This window comes from Mobula hypostoma, chromosome 8 (assembly GCF_963921235.1).
Source record: "Mobula hypostoma chromosome 8, sMobHyp1.1, whole genome shotgun sequence".
NCBI classification, from domain to species: Eukaryota; Metazoa; Chordata; class Chondrichthyes; order Myliobatiformes; family Myliobatidae; genus Mobula; species Mobula hypostoma.
Genome location: NC_086104.1, coordinates 25,879,489 through 25,894,995, shown reverse-complemented (window position 1 = coordinate 25,894,995; position 15,507 = coordinate 25,879,489). Strand labels below are relative to the sequence as shown.

Sequence of the window (15,507 nt, the reverse complement as noted above, 5' to 3'; positions counted from 1 at the left end):
TCCATTCCTGAGATCCTTCTTGTGAAATTTCTCTGGACTCTCTCTAATGCCAGCATATCTTTTCTTAGATAAAAGATGTTGAAATAGTACAATATCTCAGTGAGGCCCAGTTGGAGTGTTGTGTGCAGTTTTGGTCACATTCCTAAAGGAAGGATGTAAGTAAGTTTGAAATAGTACGTAGAAAATTTACAAGGATGTTGCCAGGTCTGGAAGACACAAGTTAAGGAAAGATTGAATAGGTTAGGATATTATTCCTTAGAATGTAAAAGATTGAGAGGAGATTTGATAGAGGTATGTCTGTCTGTCCAGGTACCACATCCGATGCAGACGTTGGTGACCGTGGTTTTTCCTATAGATCTATCCCTCATTCTTTGGATGACTTCCATTTCCTTGACGTGTAGCCACCTGGCTATGCTTTTGATGTACATAAGCCTAGGTCTTCCTCTAGGTTTGCTCCCCTCGATCTTTCCAGAGACTATGAGTTTTTCCAGTTCATCTTTCTGCATGATGCGTCCTAGGAATCTGAGTTGTCTTTCTCTTATTGTTGGTATGAGTGATCTAACAGCTTGGGCTCACATATAGAGGTACACAAATCTCTAAGGGGTATTAATATGGCAAATGCAAGCAGGCTTTTTCCGCTGAGGTTGGGTAGGACTATAACTGGACATCATGGGTCAAGTATGAAAGGTGAAAAGTTTAAGGGGAACATGAGGGGAAACTTCAGTCAGAGGGATGTGAGAGTGTGGAACAGGCTGCCAGGACAAGTGGTACACACTAGCTAGATTTCAATGTTTAAGTGAAGTTTGGATAGGTACTTGGATGGTAAGGGTACAGACAGCTATGAAGAGGGGTGGGAGATGGGGTAAGGAACAAAGGTTGTAATGCTCACCCTCTCTACAGCAAAAGGACAATTCAGGTTTACTAATAAAATGCTGAAGGAGGGGAACATGAAATATTGTCCAAAAAGTTGAAATTATTATTCTTTTCACGTGCATTAGTATTTGTAAAATATGCTTCTTATACATTTTCAAAGAGATATCATGATCCTTATAGACAATAGAGAAGTAAAAAAACATAGGTAGATTGCTCTTAAAACCAAATATCAGGTAACATTTGAAATTGCTACCAATTCACTACTTCTTCATAATATTTATAATTTAATATTTACTACAGTTAAATATCATCTGGCAAACAAAAACTGCAGTTCGGCTATGCATCCAGAGTATCTGGAGTAGAAGCTACTGTACAAACACAGCAAGACAATGTGTTCAGGATTACACTAAACTAAAAACTTGCTCCCATTCAAACCTATACATACAATCCCCATAGTATCACAAGTCCAACTGAACTCAAGGATTCACTCTATCAGCTGAATCACAAAATGGAGCAGTTAACAGCATGCATCTAAGGAGAGCCAGAAGGGGCCATGAGAAGGCCTTGGTGGGCAGGATTAAACAAAACCCCAAGGCATTCTACAAGTATGTGAAGAGCAAGAGGATAAGACCTAAAAGAATAGGACCTATCAAGTGTGACAGTGGGAAAGTGTGTATGGAACTGGAAGAAATAGCAGATGTACTTAATGAATACTTTACTTCAATATTCACTGTGGAAAAGGATCTTGGTGATTGTAGTGATGACTTGCAGCAGACTGAAAAGCTTGAGCATGTAGATATTAAGAAAGAGGATGTGCTGGAGCTTTTGGAAAGCATCAAGTTGGATAAGTCACTGAGACCGGATGAGATGCACCCCAGGCTACTGTGGGAGGTGAGGGAGGAGATTGCTGAGCCTCTGGCGATTATCTTTGCATCATCAATGGGGACGGGAGAGGTTCCGGAGGATTGGAGGGTTGCGGATGTTGTTCCTTTATTCAAGAAAAGGAGTAGAGATAGCCCAGGAAATTATAGACCAGTGAGTCTTACCTCAGTGGTTGGTAAGTTGATGGAGAAGATCCTGAGAGGCAGGATTTATGAACATTTGGAGAGGTATAATATGATTAGGAATAGTTAGCATGGCTTTGTCAAGGGCAGGTCATGCCTTACAAGCCTGATTGAATTTTTTGAGGATGTGACTAAACACATTGACGAAGGAAGAGCAGTAGATGTACTGTATATGGATTTCAGCAAGGCATTTGATAAGGTACCCCATGCAAGTCTCATTGAGAAAGTAAGGAGGCATGGGATCCAAGGAGACATTACTTTGTGGATCCAGAACTGGCTTTCCCACAGAAGGCAAAGAGTGGTTGCAGACAGGTCATATTCTACATGGAGGTCGGTCACCAGTGGAGTGCCTCAGGGATCTCTTCTGGGACCCTTAACTCTTCGTGATTTTTTATAAATGACCTGGATGAGGAAGTGGAGGGATAGGCTAGTAAGTTTGCTGATGACACAAAGGTTGGAGGTGTTGTGGATAGCGTGGAGGGCTGTCAGAGGTTACAGCAGGACATTGATAGGATGCAAAACTGGGCTGAGAAGTGGCAGATGGAGTTCAACCCAAATAAGTGTGAAGTGGTTCATCTTGGTAGGTCAAATATGATGGCAGAATATAATATTAATGGTAAGACTCTTGGCAGTGTGGAGGATCAGAGGGATCTTGGGGTCCGAGTCCATAGGACGCTCAAAGCAGCTGCGCAGATTGACTCTGCAATTATGGCGGCGTACGGTGTATTGGCCTTCAACGATCGTAGAATTGAATTTAGGAGCCGAGAGGTAATGTTGCAGCTATATAGGACACTGGTCAGACCCCACTTGGAGTACTGTGCTCAGTTCTGGTCGCCTCACTACAGGAAGGATGTGGAAGAATAAAAAGGATGCAGAGGAGATTTACAAGGATGTTGCCTGTATTGGGGAGCATGCCTTAGGAGAATAAGCTGAGTGAACTCAGTCTTTTCTCCTTGGAGCGACGGAGGATGAGAGGTAACCTGATAGAGGTGTATAAGATGATGAGAGGCATTGATCGTGTGGATAGTCAGAGGCTTTTTCCCAGGGCTGAAACAGTTGCCACAAGAGGACACAGGTTTAAGGTGCTGGGGAGTAGGTACACAGGAGATGGCAGGAGTAATTTATTTTTACTCAGAGTGGTGAGTGCGTGGAATGGGCTGCCGGCAACTGTGGTGGAGGCGGATACGATAGGGTCTTTTAAGAGACTTTTGAATAAGTACATGGAGCTTAGAAAAATAGAGAGCTATAGGTAAGCCTAGTAATTTCTAAGGTAGGGACATGTTCGGCACAACTTTGTGGGCCGAAGGGCCTGTATTGTGCTGTAGGTTTTCTATGTTTCTATCTAGACCAGGGTCCTGATGAAGAATCTCAGCCGGAAACGTTGACAGCTTACTCTTTTCCACAGATGCTGCCTGGCCTGCTGAGTTCCTCCAGTATTTTGTGTGTGCGTTGCAGATTTTCTCGTGTTTGTGCGTATAGACCTCCCTGACAATAAGGATGGTCAACCCTTTGATTCTACCAAAGGGCTTTTCCACTGTTGCTAAACACCACATATAATTGGAGACATTTAAAATTTGGAAGAGGTTTAATACTAAAAAATATTTCAATATCAATGCATTTCTAAAGCATTAATTTGTTAAAATTGAAGAGAATTTACCTTCAATTGACTTTGCAGTCCAGGTCATATGTTGGGGTAATGCGAGAAAAACCACCCATTGTGACATAACACTGAGGGTCTAAATATCAAATCCATCTGTTCCTCAGATCAACGGTGGCTTAAGTCTCAACACCAGCAGCAGAGTTCAACTTCAAGGCACTGACATCCAGTTTCCAAAGTGTCCCATACAGTTACTCTACTTTCTTAGAAGACTGCACAGATTTGGCAAGTTTTCTTAAACTTTGACGAAACTTCTATAGATGGATAGTGGAGAGTATCCTGACTGGATGCATTATGGTTTAATATGGGAACACCAATGCCCAAAAACAGAAAAGCCTATGATAAGTGGTGAATGCAGCCCTGTCTATCACAGGCAAAGCCATCCCTACCACTAAGCACTGCCAACTTATGTCCCAAAATATCGATGTAGTTATAAAGGCAGCAAGACAGAGGCTATACTTTATTAGGAGTTTGGACAGATTTGGCATGTCAACAAATACACTCAAAAACTTCTATAGTTGGATCGTGGAGAGCATTCTGACAGACTACATCATTGTCTGGTGTGAAGGGGCTACTGCACAGGACCGAAAGAAGCTGCAGAAGGTTGTAAATCTAGTCAGCTCCATCTTGGGCACGAGCCTATAAAGTACCCAGGACATCTTTAGGGAGCGGTGTCTCAGAAAGGCAGCGTCCATCATTAAAGACCTCCAGCACCCAGGGCATGCCCTTTTCTCACTGTTACCATCAGGGAGGAGATACAGAAGCCTGAAGGCACACACTCAGCGATTCAGGAACAACTTCTTCCCCTCTGCCATCCAATTCCTAAATGGACATTGAATCTTTGGACACTACCTCACTTTTAAAAAAATATACACCATTTCTTTTTTGCATGTTTAAAAAAAAATCTATTCAATATATGTATACCGTAACTGATTTACTTATATATTATTATTGTTTTCCCCCTGCTAGTTTATGTATTGCACTGAACCACTGCTGCTCAGTTAACAAATTTCACGTCACATCGCAGTGATAATAAACCTGATTCTGATAACAGCATCCATCAAAAACACCCACCATGCTTTGTTTTTGCTGCTACCATCAGGAAGCAAGTCCAGGAGTCCAACAACACTAGGTTCAGGAACAATTATTACCCTTCAACTATCAGGCTTCTGAACCAGTGAGGATAACTTAACTCGGCTCAGAGCTGACTCTATAACATGGGCCTGCTTTCAAGAACTCTACATCTCATGTTATCAGTATTATTTATTTACTTATTGCCTGTATTTGCACAGATTGTCTCCTTTTGCACATTGGTTGTTTGTCAGTCTGTGTGTGGAGATTTTCGTTGATTCTATTGCTCTTTGTTCTACTGTGAATGTCAAGAAAATGAATTTTAAGGTAATACATGCTGACATATATGTACTTTGAGAATAGGTTTACTTTGAACTTTGAAGTGCTACGGAACATTTTTAAAATGTTATCCTCTCATCTTAACCACCCCAAAACAATTCTCACATACGATAACAGTAAACTTATTACAAATATAATTCAAAGTGATTTACAATGGGATAAAGTGCAAACATAAAAAATAAAATACAAAATTATGTTAATTAAAGTAAGGTTAACTAAATAGGTTTTGAGCTGGTGTTTAAAAATGTCAACTGAGTCTGCATCCCTTATAGTTTTAGATATTGAATTCCACAGTTTAGGAGTGTAATTAAAAAAGCTGACCTGCCAATCGTCTTTTGAGGGAGATTGTGCAAATCTGAGACCATCTCAGAAGAATACCCGAGAACACAAGCACGATTACAAAACAAAAGTGATTTCGCAATGTACTCTGGTCCTACACCATTGAGAGGTGTAAAGATTTTCATTCTATTGTTGCAGCTTTTCAGTGGGGAATGTTTCCAACTCCAGCACCCTTACTGGCAACAAGCTCCAGTCCATAACACACACAATGCTTGCTGGAACTCAGCAGGAAGGACAGCATTCATGGAAGTAAATGGACAGTTGATGCTTTTAGGCTGAGACTCTTCAAAAGGCCCGAAATGTCAACTGTGCATTGCATCCATAGATACCACTTTACCTGCTGAGTGCCTCTAGTACTTTGTGTGGGTGTTGCTTAAGTTTTCCAGCATCTGCAGAATCTCGTGTCTCCAGACCAGTAATACCTTTTGGACAAACATTTCTTGTTCAACTTCACTACCCATCCCTCCAACCCCTTGTGTTTCTCAACTGTCAAGGAGAAGAGGTCCTTTCTCTTCATTCTGGTAAGGCTTTCAACTTCATAATCTTCAATAAATCTCCTCCTGGTCTCCCTGTCTCCCCAACGTCGCACTCCATTCTATTGTGCAGCTTGACTGAACTTTTATTAAGGCCTACAAAAACCTTTGCGCTGGGGAAACTGCCATCTGTTCTCCTCCTTCAGGATATTCACTGCCTTTCCTTCAGTGCTAAGCATTTCAAAACATTATTCCGTGTACAAAAATTTAGAAACTCAGGGAACTCGTGTCATCACTCCAGAGATTTACATTTTCATTTTCTACTGTCAAAAAGCAGAGTGACTGGCAATACTGAAGAGACAGAAAGCTAACCTTTACAATTTCTTGCAATCAAAATCATTAACATTCTGTCACAATGGTCCATGATGCACCTCATATAACCTATGGTTAAAGCAGTCAGTTCAGCAAAGCTCCCCCACTAAGCTGAAAGAATCAATGCAATTGCAGCTCTGCTTAAAATTAAATCAAAGTTTCAATGTACATTTATTATCAAAGAATATATGAATTATGCAATCAAGATTTCTTTGCTTACAGGCAACCACAAAGCAAGGAACCCTACAGAATCCAATTAAAATAAAGACCAACACCCGAGGCACAGAGAAAGGAGAAAAACAAATCATGCAAACTATAGAAGCAAGCAACATTCCTAAACAAAATAAGCCCTTCGATCCAAATGCTGGAGCAGGCCCAAAGCCTCAGTATCAGTTCATCATATTAGCAGGTATGGAGCACAGCAGCTGGCGCAGTCTTCATAGCCTCGCCGCCATGGAGAGAGGAGTGAGTGATGAGGCAGAGCTAGCGAAATTGGCTCTCGCCTCTGATCCCGACACCCTGTCTGTCCAGTCTATCTGAGCCGGCGTTTAAACTGGAAAGACAATTAAGGAGGTGGCTGGAGGAACTCAGCAGGTCAGGTAGCAGTGGAGGAAAATGGACAGCTGATGTTTTCATCTTGCCAAAGGATCTTGACCTGAAATGTCAACTCATAAACACAAGAGATGCTGCAGTTTAATATCAACACTTTATTCACTTCCAAAGACACTGCCTGACCTGCCGAGTTTTCCCAGCATTCAGTGTGCTCTCCTTGGAAATATCAATTGCCCACTTTTCTCTACGGATGATAACAGTCTTATCCACATGGTAGGGGAGACCATAACGAAGGGGAATAGGTTTAGTAACAGAAAATATTTAAAATGGACCAAAGGGACAGCTTTTCCTACTCAGATGGTGGCAAGTATATGGAATGAGCTGTCAGATGAAGTACAATCACAAACAAAAGGAAATCTCCAGGTGCTGGAAATCCAACCAACACACACAAAATGCCGGAGGAACTCAGCAGACCAGGTGGCACCGATGGAACAGAGTACCGTCGATGTTTCGGACTGAGGCCCTTCATCAGCACTGGAGAGAAAGATGAATCAGTAAAAATAAAAGGGGGGGGGTGGGGAGGAGCAGAGGAAGAACCACAAGGTGACAGGTGACACTGGGAGGGATGAAGTAAATAGCTGAGAAGTTGACTGGTGAAAGAGATACAGGGCTGGAGAAAGGGGAACCTGACAGGAGAGGGCGGAAGGCCATGGAAGAAGTGAAAGAGAGGAAGAAGACCCAGAGGGAGGTGATGGGCAGGTAAGGAGATGAGTTTGGCGGGGGGGGGGGGAGAATTACTGGAACTTCAAGAAATTGATGTTCATGCCATCAGTTTGGAAGCAACTCAGACAGAATACAAGGTGTTGCTCCTCCAACCTGAGCATGGTCTCATCGTGGCAGTAGAGGAAGCCATGGATAGACATATCAGAATGGGAATGGGAAGTGGCATTTATGTGGGTGGCCACTGAAAGATCCCGCTTTTTTTTTGGTGGACGGAGCATAGGTGCACAATGAAGCGGTCTCTCAGTCTATAATCGGGTCACACCAATGCACAGGAGGCCACACTAGGAGCACCGGTCTACGATCCCAGACTCACAGTTGAAGGGTCGCCTCACCTGGAAGGACAGTTTGGGGCCCTGAATGGCAGTGAGGGAGGTGGTGTAGGGGCAGGTATGGCACTTGTTCTATTTGCATGGGTAAGTGCCAGGAAGGAGATCAGTGGGGAGGGCCGAATGGACAAGGGAGTCACTCAGGAAGGAATCCCTGCAGAAAGCAGAAAGTAGCAGCAGCGGGGGAAGGGAGGAAAGATTTGCTCGGTGGCGGGATCCTGCCGGAGATGGTGAAAGGTGCAGAGACTGGAGGGGTGGTAGACCTCAATAACAGGAACCTTATTCATGGTGGAGTGGCGGGAGGATGGGGTGAGGAAGTGATTGAGGCAGGTACGATGGTATAATTTAAGTCCTTAGATATGCACGTGGAGGAGGTGGGACTGAGAGGGACATGGGCCAAATGCAGGAAATTTCAACCAGCCATGTGGGCACTTTGTCAGCATGGACTCATTAGACCAAAGAGCCAACACCACTCCATGACTCCATGCCATTCTGCTCTGCTGAGTTCCTCCAACATCGTTTTTCTTTTTGTTGCTCCAGGTTCCAGCTCCAGTTGTTTTGATTGTAGAGATGCAAAAAAAAAAAAAAAAAAAAAAATCAGTAGTTGTTTCTGGGAACTGGATTCAAAATGTTTAAGGTTAGTGGAGGTGGAGGAAAGTTTAGGGGAGATGCCAGAGATAGTTTTGTTTTTAAAAAGCACAGTGGTGTGTGCATATCACTGTGTCAGGAGTGGTGGTAGAGCTGGTACATTAGGGGTATTTAGGAGAATTAATCACATGAACGCAAGAAAAATGGAGTATTATGGGCCCTGTAGGAAGGAAGGGTTAAATCAATAATGGAGTAGGTTTATATAGGTTGGCACATCATCATGTGCCAAATAGCCTGTACTGTGCCATACTGTTCTATGTTTACTTAAAAAAAAAACAAAGTTTCACCCTCATCTATGCTTGAGACTATCTTGATTTATGATTGCTACGTGCACCAAATGACTCCTCTCAATTTGACTGGACCAGACTTTGGGCATAAAGCTCTCTAATTTGGTGGGACCTCTGTAGGAATTATTCCTGGAATGTCCAGGCAAATGGAAGTAAAAATAGACCGGTAAAGACATTTAACTCATCCAATTATCCAAATGCAATTCTGAAGAATTAGCTTTTTTTAAAAAAAGGTTCCAAATTGTGTTATCTTCACTATACTTCAGCTATGTCATGTGGCCTTCAGATGACTTGATGCCTTATGAAAGCCTGCTTCTGCACTTGAAGATGATTTGTCTTAGCTGGCCCAAGAATGTCTTCTAAATCTTTGATTTTCCTCATGAATGCCTTAACCTTGTTGCCATTCCCACCACATCAGTTGCAAATCATAACATTCACCCAAACAACCCCTGCCCATTGATATATTAACTTAAATTCCTCTCTTGACCACAAATCCATTCAATGTCAGCTTCTCAGCCTCATCATCTCCTTGATCCCTCAGACTTTGTCTAAAAATGCTCAACTCTGTACAAAGGATCCATTGCTGTTTACCTTTCATTCATTTGCCCTTGGCTCGACTTTCCTAATAATCATGGAACACCGTGAATACCTCAGATGCTCAGGTGACACTCTCCAAAAATGAAGCTCTCAGGCATTTCCCGACCAATCATATTATCTATCGCTTGTTCCATGATGCACAAGGATCAGGATCGAATATACGCATTGATGAGCCTACACAGACATTTTAGGTACAGAATTCCAAAGCAAAAACAAGGGGGGGGGGGTGGAAATCACAAAATTATAGAGAATTAGCCACTTCCCTCAATTATATTTTTAATGTCTGACCCTTATCCTGATGCTAATCGAATCCTAGATGCTCCAGGCAAAGGAAACAGCTTCATGTCATCTACCTTCTCAGAATCTTGTAAGTTTCTCTAAAGCTTTTTTTTTTGATTAAGTGCAATTGTGAACAATAGCCAGATCAGAAATGCTGAACAAGTCAACTAGTTCCCAAAGAGAACTGTTACGCCAATCAGATGGTTCACTGCTGCTCAGCAATAGAACACATCATATGTACAATTAAGAAACATTAAAAAAAATAGTAGAAATACTGGAGTCATGATGATCATGATGAAGTCTGCTGGAGAGAGACATTTATACACATGCTGTCCTCCATAATTCAAAGAGTGGAGTCCTGGACAAATTTTACTTGTGCTCTTCTTAAAAGAGAACTCCACATCTCAATAATTAATCTAGTGAATCACCACTGCATTGACTCCAAAGTATGTGTATATAGAGGGACAAGGTAATTAAATTGTCAACTATTTAGGAATGATCCAGGTTTCTTTCAGCACAAAGAGAAAAATTATTCACAGAAACGGGAAACCAAAACTACCTTAACAAGTTTGATGCTTCCTGGAAGTTACCCTCATGTAAACATGCCACCTCCTGGAAAGCCCAGTAGACATCATTTAAAAACCAACAGCATGGAAAAACTAACCAGCTCAATAATTTTTTTTTCAAACCTGGCTTGCTGCTTATGGAGAAAATCTCCAAATTCTTATGCAAAATTTTCCATTTACTTCTGCACTGGCCACAAGACGGCCCACTACTTTAAGCATTTCAACTACATGCATACCGGAATTATATTGGGACCTTACACATGACATTTGGAGTGAAACCTTATATCATAATGTGCAATTGTGAAGATTGCCACTGAAAAGGAATGTGTTCAGAGTTCAAGCACCCATTTGTGCACCAAGCGATTCTTGAGGTCAGAATAGTGCTCTCAATTTGGTCGGAAGTGCTGTGATGAATTAAAGTTGAAAATTCTGTATGAAAATAGGTCAACACTCAGTAAATTTTCAATGGTGCCCCTTAAATGAAGCGCGTCAAATCTGAACCTTTTGCTTATTTCCACGGGCTACAAACATTAACCTTCTTACATTCCATAAAGCATATGCATTTTAACTAACTTATTTCATACAACATCCCATGTTAACCTAACATAACTGGACTCAAAATGAAAGGCCTAAAAATTCTGGTATTTCAGCCTGTCTGAGAATGAAGACCGAGCAAGAAAGTGGCAAAATGTTTATGCTTTAAATTTCCTACCATGATAGCATGAAGAATAAGCAAAGAGAATCAGATTACCTTAAATATAGTATTGTTTTGAATGAAACAGTAGCTCAGTTACAAAGCAAAATCTGCATCCCAGGAATCAATTGCTACATAAACTAACATGCAACTTTGAGCAATGGGGTTAAATGCCTTGTTCCTGACGGCTCAGATCCAAAAGCCTGGGCCACATTGTTGTTCTTTTGATCCTTTGGTCGCAGTACTTACATTCTCATACAGGGCTTGAAGGGTCTCCAGGTCAACCACGGAATTGTCCAAGTTCAGAACAGCTGCAAAAAAGGACAAAAGGAAGAGTTGTCAAAACGATGACAAGCTAGTGGTGAACGGTCAACAGAGCACAAAAGGTGCTCGGGGGCTGCGGAGGCGACCCGCTGGTCAGATGGGCTTTGGCTGCACAAATGGTAGGGATTGCGGTGTGGCGGGACTTGCAAACGAGGACAGTGATGGAGCCAGGTGTCTGTAACACAAGATTTCCACCACACACACAGATGCACCCACTCCATTGTCACAGCCAAAGCCAGAGAGATCAGAGGGATGCCAGAGACCAGCCATCCCAGAGAATTAGAAAAGCAACACCACAACAGAACAAACTCATTCTCATCTCTGGTCGGCGTCAAACACAAGGCGGCTAATCCCAATTTGAATGAGTCAGTTAACTTCAAAACCTTGACAAGGGTCAAGTCCTCAGCACATAAATCTGACAGTTTTAGTGCAGATTTTGAAATTTCATTCCCCTTTCCCACAAAATTCTACAATGGGAGGTCTAAACTTCTCACGCAATCACCCATTATTAACCCATCTGCAGTTGTGTTGTGGAAATGTTAAGCAGATGTTCAATTAATTGAATTAGTATGACATCAAGCAGCATTGCTGCAATACACATAGCTGAATGGGTGCAAATTAGACTCCATGCATCATGTGCAAATCGTAGAAGTCTATATTTACAAACCTTAATACTGCTTCAGTTCAGCAGGCTGGTGAGCCACACTTCAGTACAATTATCTCAGTAGCAAAGACTGCTTAAACCATGCAGGCCATCTTCTGAACAGTCTGCTCTTACATATTTCAGTTACAGCTCAATTCCAACCATGTCTGTGACACACACAATTCCGACAATTTAACAGGCAACCAAGTGCAGCACTGCTGCAGCTAACTTGTGTGGCAGCTTCTAAACCCTGAAACACTGATTGTGGCGCTAGGGGTATTTACCATTCACACCAACACACCCAACCCACCTGCAACATACAATTACAACCACAAATCCTTCTCAAACTATCACGGATGCTGGGTAAGGATTGGCCGTTCCCCCCCTCTCTATAGATACATGTACTTCTTATGGAAACCACAACCTCACAGTCCACCCTCCTGAAAGGAGTAAGTTCCTTTTAAACGTTGATCTCCATCACATGGCTTCAGGTCAGTTCTTCATGCCCGGGGATCAGTAGATTGTAGGATGAGAGCAGAACATTTTACCGGACAACAATGCCATGTACTGGGCGCTTCAAACCATGATTTCAATGCATTGCAATCAACTGAACTGTATTCCACACACCAACAACATAGTTCCCCTATCCCAAAGTCCTTACTCGCAGACTTGCTGCAGTCAATCAAGTTTGATCTAACAATCTTGCTCAAGTTATTGCAACGTTTACTCATTTGAGTGACTTGGGGAGAACACTGTCAGTTTGGGTTTCATTTTCAAAACCAGCTTAGAGCTTTATTGTAACCCATTTGATTCCACAAATTAAAATTTTAAATATTTTTAAAGAATGTGACTGTGACTGAATGGCGAAAATACAGGGAAACTTACCGCAAAACTAAGACCATAAGACGTGGGAGCAGAACTAGGCCATTTCACTATGGCTGATTCATTTTTCCTCTCAGACCCAATCTCTTACCTTCTCCCCATACACCTTCATGCCCTGACCAATCAAGCATCGATCAACCTCTCCCTTAAATGACTTGGCCTCCACAGCTGCCTGTGGCAATGAATTCCACAGATTCAACACTCTCTGGTTAAAGAAATTCCTCCTCATCTCAGTTCTAAAAGGAAGTCACTCTATTGAGTACATCCTCTGGTATTAGACTCCACCATAGGAAAAATCCTCCTCAAATACACTCTAACGAGCCCTTTCAAAATTCAATAGGTTTCAATGCGATCATCCCTCATTCTTCTGTATTCCAATAAGTATAGGCTATGCTCTGCACCAGAACTATTGACTTATTACAAATTCAATGAAGCAGTTTGTGTGTTAAGAAGTTCTAATTTTCTTCACTTTTGATTCTTGATTGTATTGCTATTACAATCGCAATTTACTGCATACACTTTAACACTCTGAAGCACGCATAAACAACAAACAACAGTAAGTGGCAAACCACCTCTTCCACCAGTGTTTTCAAACGTTTGTGCAAATTATCCAGTGAATTTATTCCTGGAGAGCATGGGGCATGTTGTATTCTTTTTGAGGCAACATAGTTTTAGGATGTCCATTATGAAGTTATACCAAATAGATGAATGCATGCAATAATGACCAACTAGCTTAAGTTAGTAAATGGGGTTATATGCCTTTTGTAATCAAGAAGTGAATAAAAAGGCAATGTTTGTTAGGGCATTTTCTGGATTTGGGGTATTGAGTAAAATATTAACATCAGCAATCAATCTTTAGATCTGAAGATGGACTGCAGATTAAATTTAAAATGTAGCTCTGGACAATAGCTTCCGAGAGCTGCAAACTAAAGTTAATTGAAAGCCTGACAATGTTGATTAACATTCACTTTGTGTGTCTTTGAGTATAGGTGCAAAGGAGGAGTGAAAGTTATGTCATTCAAAGGAAGCATTGTCAATACTTCGTAGATATAGAATAGACTTTCCATCTTTAGCACATAAAATGCCATGTTATAATGGGTCAAACAGGCCACTTCCTCTGAAAGGGTCTCAATATGATGCCTGCTGTGTTTTATTTTGTCGAATAAATAGTACTTCACATCTCGCAATTGCGTCTCTCTGGTGACTTTGTTCACATTATAATAATGTTGAGCATTAATTTTGCTCAAGACTTTATATTAAAAGCTAAGCTACATTTCCGGTAGGAAGAGATCAGACTGTTGAAAGCAACGCACTGAATGTCAGAGAATAGGATATCCACTTAACTGGGAAAGTGGATTAAAAACCCTTTCTGCAACCTGACCTTTTAGATTCCTGGGCTGACCTCACCCACATGGAATCTGGTAGGGGAGATGACCATTAATGCTATGTTTAGGCACAAATTAAATACCTTTGTCTCTAAGGAATATGCACAAATTTCTGGAGGAACTCAGCAGGCCAGGCAGCATCTATAGAAAAGAGTATAGTCAACGTCTCCGGCCGAGATGCTTCGACATCATCTGCAGATTTTCTCTTGTTTGACGCTCGTCTCTGAGCTAATTGGGAAGTTCAATTCATTACTAAGCTGATAACGTTCTTGGGTGACTGATAACAGCAGAAAGTGGAAGATGGATGTTCAGAAAACCCACACATTAGAAGTACTGTAGACTCTCATTTGCTGCCCACTTTTGTTTTATCAGGTATCTTGACGCCACACTTGGTCAAATGCTGCGGCAATGTCAAGTGCAGTCAATCTTAATTCACTCTTAGAAATCAGATCTTCAGTCCAATTTGGATTTTACAATTGGCCAAGCTGGATTTCAGCTTAACATTTGTCCCACTTCGTCTAGTCGATGCCAGTGTTGCTAGAGTAAGTAATATACCAGGCCATAAAATTACAGACTGGTCTGAGAGCCATGTGATCTTCTCAAAATTTAGTGCCAGAATACCTGCCTTAATTTCATTTCCTCTCTAGTGGACTATAAGACATAGTAGCAGAATTAGGTCATCTCATCTGCTCCACCATTCCATCATGACCAATTTATTTTCCCTATTGACCGCATTTTCCTGTCCTCTCCCTGTAACCTTGGACACCCTTACTAATCAAGAACCTACCAATTTCCTTTTCCATAATTTGTCCAATGACTTGGGTACATTTACTGTACCTTCACAGTTGTCTGTGGCAATGAATTCTACAGATTCACAACCGTTTCACTAAAGAAATTCCTTATCTGTTCCAAAAGGACATTATATTCTGAGGCTGTGCCCTCTGGTTCTAGACTCTACCACTACTGGAAACATCCTCTCCATGTCCACACGATCTAGGTCTTTCAACATTCCCAGGTTTCAATCAGATCCTCACCCACCTCATTCTTCTAAACTCCAGTGAGTACAGGCCCAGAGCTATCAAAAATTTCTCATATGTTAAACTTGTTTATTCCATTATCGTTCTTATGAACTTCCTTTAGATCAGGGGTTCGCAACCTGGGGTCTACATCCTCTTGCTTAATGGTATTGGTCTGTGGCATAAAATAGGCCAGCTAGTGCAACTTTTCTTTGCTAATGGACCCAAAACTGCTCACAATACTCCAAAATGCAGTTTGACTAATACCTCAAAGCCTTATGGAACAGAAACTATAAAGGTGTCAAGTGGATCTTTTCAGAAGACATGTGGCAACAAT

At 41.6% G+C, this 15,507-nt stretch overlaps 1 protein-coding gene across 1 annotated transcript in view; it reads right to left on the bottom strand.

Moving 5' to 3' along the window:
* Positions 1–15,507, bottom strand: part of LOC134350419 (formin-2-like) — a 475,718-nt gene that overhangs the window by 204,303 nt on the left and 255,908 nt on the right. Inside the window, exon 9 of the mRNA XM_063055594.1 lies at positions 11,170–11,231. Coding sequence (XP_062911664.1) covers positions 11,170–11,231 — 62 coding nt within the window. The remainder of the gene's footprint in view (positions 1–11,169; positions 11,232–15,507) is intronic.